At 46.8% G+C, this 6365-nt stretch overlaps 1 protein-coding gene across 1 annotated transcript; it reads left to right on the top strand.

Moving 5' to 3' along the window:
• Positions 1-793: 793 nt before the first annotated feature.
• Positions 794-6139, top strand: LAG3 (lymphocyte activating 3). The gene is made up of 6 exons (XM_053371838.1): positions 794-858; positions 1059-1285; positions 2445-2702; positions 3150-3443; positions 4706-4990; positions 6129-6139. The coding sequence occupies exons 1-6, from the start codon at positions 794-796 to the stop codon at positions 6137-6139; spliced, it is 1140 nt and encodes a 379-aa protein (XP_053227813.1).
• Positions 6140-6365: the final 226 nt, after the last annotated feature.

The raw sequence follows: 6365 nt of genomic DNA, 5'->3' as shown, positions 1-6365 counted from the left end.
ACCGTGAAGAAAAACAACGGTTACTGAGTGGACCGAATGAGATGGAAACAGTTTCCATTGCAAGTTGCTTTCTAGAACTCACTCGGCTGCCTTCCTGCACATGGCTCAGCCTGGGGCTGATTTCTTGGCTGTGACGTCGCTCACTGCAGCGCCACCAGGAAACCAGCAGCCCACCTGCAATATAAGGGTGACTACGGAAGTCTTTGATCAGAGATCCACCTCCATTTCCTTAGCCTCAGGTTCTTGTGTGGTCCATCTCCAGCTCCCCTTTCAAACCCTTCCCTTTTCAGCCAGAGGGAGAAGAAGAAGAAGCTTGAGGGCACTCACCCACCTGTCCCTGTGACACCACTATGACTTTACTATTCTTCTTCTGGACTATTGTCCTCAGTCTGCAGCTGACTATTGGTAAGGAAAGAGAAGAGTGGCCCAGGATACCTGAAGGCAGGGTGGGGTTAGTGGTTGATGTACGCTTTGCTTCAGCTTTTTTTGCATTTGAGCTCCTGCAGGAGGTCCACTCTCCATCTCTGCTCCATTCTCTTAAGCAACAAAGACCCACCCCTTCCAGACCCTAATTTCACTCCCTCCATTTTATCACGGCAAGAGACCTGGGTGGCGTAGGCTAGGCTGAGAGATGTCGTCCTCTCGGGCATGTTTGTAACCTCATCTTTTCCTTGATTGGCCCCACAATCTTCTTGCAGCCCAAAATGTTCCTTGTGCACCAGGAGAAGCATGCAGGGTGTGGGCTGAAGAAGGCGGACGAGCTTTGCTTCCTTGTCACCTGAGTCGTCGGAGGATGAAGAGCAGCTTCAGGCAGCTGTACAAGGGATTAGCTCTTCGCTGGGTGCATCATGGAGACAGGTAAGGCACCCATTTCTATGCACTCAGGGTTTGGGGTGGGGAGAGGGGGCTTTCGATTACTTTTATTTACCACTTCCTCTTCCTTCCCCTCAACTCCCTCCATTCCACCTACCCCCACCTCTCTCCTGTATCCCCTTTCTGGGCTACTGCCCCACTCGTCCAGCACTTAACAGTTGCATTTCCTCCTCCATTTTCCTCAGCTCCCACAGGAAGCGCCACTTGGTGCTCATGGTGGAGCCAAGCGGCGTCAAGAAAATGGCCCGTTCCACGATGCACCGAGCAACCGTCTCGGACCCTGGCTTCATCCGTGGGAATTTTTCGCTCAGGATTGAGCCGCTGCAGAAAGAGGACGCAGGAACCTACGTGGCCGTGGTGAAGTTTGCCAAAGAGGTGTTGCGCTGCCAGGTGGAGCTTGGTGTGGTGTCAGGTAGGTGAATCTGACAGCTGGCAACAGCTGCAGGAAATACGGTAGCCAGATTCTGTCAAGCAAGCTATCTGAAGAGCTGCTTTGGAACGTGGAAGGGAGAGCATGGGCGAGGGTAGCCAAACCCTTCGCCATCTTCCCTCACTGCCCTCAGTTGCTTTAAGCCATTTTTCTAAGCCCTACTCACTTCCAGCATCGGAGGTGGGCTGGGAGAAAAGTTCTTCAAGAGATGGAGTGTAAAGAGGGGAGGGAATAGCAGGGGCGTTGCTACACTTGTGGTGCAGGCCTGTGAGGCAAGTTGGCATAAATTGGCAGATGGTTCTGGGCAAATTAAGATGGTGGATGGCTCAAGTGTCACTGGTACTACACTTTGCAGAAAACACACCCACGCTGGTAAGTAAGGGATGAAAGGATCTGTCAATTTCAGTCCTCTTGGATTCTCATTTTCAAATCTTAGATTCAATTCTCTACCTTTCTGCAGCGATTTGCAAAAATATAAATAATTAAATTAAAAATAATTTAAATTAATTTTTATTATTAATTATTTAGATTAAAAAAATAATCCACTGGCATTTTCATGGGAGTTTCTTCCAATACAAGTCTTTTTTTGCATGCACTATTGACAGATGAATGCATTTTTGCACGTCTTCTTCACTAATTTGTATGCACACTTTCCCCTAACAGAATGAATTTTGCAAACACTGTTTGACAAAATTCAGATAAGGGCAAACTTCAAAGGATGGCTTTGTTTCGGTTCTCATATTATTTTGGAAAATGTTGGTTTTTATAAATTCACCTATGAAAGCAAACTGAATCTAACAACTGTTCCATCCCTACCTGAAACTAAATATCTGTTGTTGTTCAAGTCTCTAAAAATAGAGGGACGTGAGAAGAGACCTGGAGCTGGGTCAGACCCTGTCAGCTACCCCTTAATAACGCCCTTGCAGAATGATTTGACTCCCCTCACCAATCCTCATTTGATATGTGAATGAGGCAGGATTCACCCCCTCTTGCAAAGAAAAGGTGACTGCACCATTTCATCCGCTATGCCCCTTGGACTTGACTGCTTTCTCCAGAAAGGAACAGATGGAGATGTTAGCTATATGATGAAAGTCATATCTTGTGATATGCACATCAGTTTATGATTCTCCTTTTCCTTCAGTGACTCCTGATTCTCCCGGTCCCCTGATTGAGTCTGAACCTATCCAGTTAACCTGCAACTCCACACATCCAGAAACCGCCCAAGAGATACGCTGGTTCCATGCAGGTCTTCTCATCGCCAGCTCTGGTCGGTTCGGTTCCCTGAACCAGACTCTGGTTATCTCCAGATCATTCAGGAGTGATTCTGGGCCCTGGGTCTGTCAACTCACCTTTGCAGATGGGGAGAAAATTTATGCCACGTACAACCTGAAAGTCATAGGTAAGATTTGCCTTTTGCTTTTCCAGTTTCGCCAACCATAGAGTGCTTCCTCTTAGGATAAAAATACAATAAATAAATATTCTCTTGAAGAATCAGAACACATTTCCATTCTAAATTCCTGCCGCCCCTGTTGAATTTTGTGGGATTCACAGGGCCTTGCAGAGCCAGGCAGAGGCCCTGGCCAGGTGGATAATGTGCCCCCCCTTTTTTTACCCTGGGGATAACTGAAGTCTTATAAATAAGTATATAAATAATTTCCACAAAAGTTATGCTGACAAATAATTTTATTTCAAATTTTATTTATAAAGACAAAATGGAAAATATAGATAAATATGGTGACTGAGGCCCCCTTTGGAATCGGAGGGCTGGGCCAAGTGGCCCATATGGCCCCCCCCTCTGTCTGGGCCTGATTCACACAATATCATGTCTCCCCCCCCCCCAACCCAGGATTTGCTGAGCCAGCCATATCTGTAGTCTATGCTGCGGCAGGATCTGATGCCCACCTGCCCTGCCTCCTGAATGACAATCCCACGGACTACGGCATTTCTAGGGTGGCAGCACGTTGGAGCTACGCAGCAAGGAGAGAACCAAAGGCAATAACCACCTTCAGTAATGGAAGCAACAGAAATTTTACCCTCCATCTTCCTGCGGTGGGTCTTGATGATGCAGGCCAGTACACCTGTGAGATCGCCATTCAAGGAACAAACATCACAAAGAACATCACACTGGCAGTGATGACAGGTGAGGAGTGGGGGCAGCACCAGAATTTATTTACAGTGGTACCTCGGGTTACATATGCTTCAGGTTACATACGCTTCAGGTTACAGACTCCGCTTACCCAGAAATAGTACCTCGGGTTAAGAACATTGCTTCAGGATGAGAACAGAAATTGCGCAGTGGCAGCAGGAGGCCCCATTAGCTAAAGTGGTGCTTCAGGTTAAGAATGGTTTTAGGTTAAGAACAGACCTCCGGAACGAATTAAGTACTTAACCCGAGGTACCACTGTGTTTCTTTATTTTGTGAGGAGTGGGAGACACGGAAAGAGCCAAGTAGATTTCTAGGTTGGCGAGTCGTGTCCCACATGTTAAGATCTCTGAAAGAAAAATGACGGTGGAGTCCAGCAATGGGTTGGGGGGGGGGAGAAGGCAAGGGAGGGGTGATCTCCTTGTCTGGGGAGTGCGCTTGTCCTTTCTGAAAAGGCAGCTTAAAAGGTTATCCCATGATGCTCTTATTGCAGGAATCCCATCTAGATGTCATTCAAATCGTAGCTATTCAGTCTAGATCAGGGGTGGCCAACTTCCAAGAGACTGCGATCTACTCACAAGAGTTAAAAACTGGCAGTTTTGGGGGGTTCAGGTCAAAGTTATTGAGCTTTTGTTTATGGGCTGCAGGCTAAAATGTTTAGCTTTTTTTAGGGGAGCCAAAGTTATTGGGCTTCTTTGGGGGGAGCCAGTGATCTACCACAGACGTCCAGTGATCTACTGGTAGATCACGATCTACCTGTTGGACGTGCCTGGTCTAGTTTAATCCACCAAAGCTCTGGTTGGTCAGAGTGGTGGCGGCTGTAATGTCAGGAATTCTGTAAGTTGAGGGCAGGCTTGTGTGGTTTCTGATGTTTTTTTGATTTTGGCATGTTGCAACAACACAGAATAGGAAAGAAAACATTTTAAATGGCATTTACTTTACTTCTAATAACTAGGCAGAGCTTTGGTCAAGTAAACTCACCTTCCCTTTTGCCTACTTTCCCCTCCAACTTTCCAAAATGCATCGACAGTGAGGTTTTGGGGGTCATGAAAAAATGAATTAGATTCATGTTCATCAGTTAATTGGTTAAAAGTCAGATGATTCGCCAGGTGAAAACTGATTTGACAGCCCTAGAAGTAAGAGATGTCATGTGTAACGAATGGGGCCAGGAATAGACTCCTCTTCAAGGGAGGATATGAGAGAGGCAAGGGATAGAGGATAGAGAAATGACTGGCTTCTGTTTCTTTCTTTCCATTCAGTCACCCCGAGCACTGAGGGGATCATCATGGAGGGATCTCACCTGCAACTCACCTGCAATCTCAGCTACCACACAGGAAAGGAGCTTTTTACGTGGAAGTACCTTGGTTTGAATCCCACAAACATGTCTTGGCCTGAGGCTGCCTCCACGAGTTTTGGGCTCCTAAGCCAAGGCTCGACCCTGGAGTTTCCTCAGGTGTTGCCCAATAATACAGGTACCTGGGAATGCAGTGTCCATGGCCCAGATGGGATGTCAGGATCGGTGCAGTACCACCTTGAAATTGCAGGTACATTAATAATTTGCTTATATGCTATTAATTCTTTCATTTGTCATTGCTGAAATCTGTACCCCGTACTCTGATCACATTAACAGGGCAGCTTATAGTACAGTGGTACCTCTGGATGCGAACAGGATCCATTCTGGAGCCCTGTTCGCATCCTGAAGCAAATGCAACCCACGTCCCCATGTCCACGGGTTGCGATTCGCTGCTTCTGCGCATGCGCGTGACATCATTTTGAACATCTGCGCATGCGCGAGCGGAGAAACCCAGAAGTAACACACTCCGTTACTTCCGGGTCGCCACAGAGTGCAACTCCAAAATGCTTAACCTGAAGCTACTTCAACCCGAGTTATGACTGTAAACTGTTTTAAAGACAATAAAATAACGTGCTCATAAAAAGAAGCTAAACCCAGCAACTCCATAAAAGCATAAAATGATATAGGATCTAGGTAGGTTAAGTCTAGTCAAAGGCGACTATGGGGTTGCGGCGCTCATCTCACTTTCAGGCCAAAGGAGTGGGTGTTTGTCCACAGACAGCTTTCCAGGTCATGTGTCCAGCAGGACTAAACCGCTTCTGGCGCAACAGGACACAATGACAGAAACCAGAGCGCATGGAAATGCCGTTTACCTTTCTGCCACAGTGGAACCTATTTATCTTCTTGCACTGGCGTTGGCAGGAGCTGGGTTGGCAGGAGCTGGGACAGAGCAATGGGAGCTTATTCTGTCACGGGGATTTGAACTGCCGACCTTCTGATTGGCAAGCCCAAGAGGCTCAGTGGTTTAGACCACAGCGTCACCCGTGTCCTACATTTATAGGATCTATATGTAATTGATCAAGACTGTGTGTGGACTACACAGGAAAAAACCAAGTAGTCTGTCTCCATTGATTCCAGAACAGAATGTGGTGCAGCCACCGACAACCAGTCTTCAGTCTCCATCTCCTGTTAGTTTTTTTTCCAGCCACCATTGCTGAACATATTTATTATCCAACTACTGCCTCTGATGAATAGGCTTTCATGGTTCTTCAAATTCCTACGAAAACCTCTGCTCAGAGACAATAGCTGGATAGAAAAAAACAAGCAGGTACAAACGGTCTTCTGTTCCACCTCCATCTTCTTTTAAAAAAAAAATTGTCTGTTTCCAGCAACTAAGTGAACCCCAAGTTTTGATGCTTTCTGGTCCTTTTGATCCTCTCCAGATTACTTAATTGCAGTCTTGCCTTGCAGGCGCCCGGATTGCCCTTGTGCAGCCCAGAGCGGCTGAGAAGATCACTCTGGGGCTGATAGCCTTCCTTGTTATTCTAGTCTCCATCCTTGCTTTGACCTGCTTGAAACGAAGAGTAAGTCACTCCATCTGCTTTCTGTTCTCACCTGCTCTGCTC

This window comes from Podarcis raffonei, chromosome 17 (assembly GCF_027172205.1).
Source record: "Podarcis raffonei isolate rPodRaf1 chromosome 17, rPodRaf1.pri, whole genome shotgun sequence".
Lineage (NCBI taxonomy): Eukaryota > Metazoa > Chordata > Lepidosauria > Squamata > Lacertidae > Podarcis > Podarcis raffonei.
Note: the sequence above shows the minus strand (reverse complement) of the source record. Positions and strands in the feature narration are given on the sequence as shown.

Bases quoted from the DNA above. Each gene is read 5' to 3' on its own strand.
- LAG3 (XM_053371838.1), top strand. From the start codon at position 794: ATGAAGAGCAGCTTCAGGCAGCTGTACAAGGGATTAGCTCTTCGCTGG. The intron at 859-1,058 runs GTAAGGCACCCA...CATTTTCCTCAG, and splicing joins TGGGTGCATCATGGAGACAG to CTCCCACAGGAAGCGCCACT. The intron at 1,286-2,444 runs GTAGGTGAATCT...CTTTTCCTTCAG, and splicing joins GGAGCTTGGTGTGGTGTCAG to TGACTCCTGATTCTCCCGGT.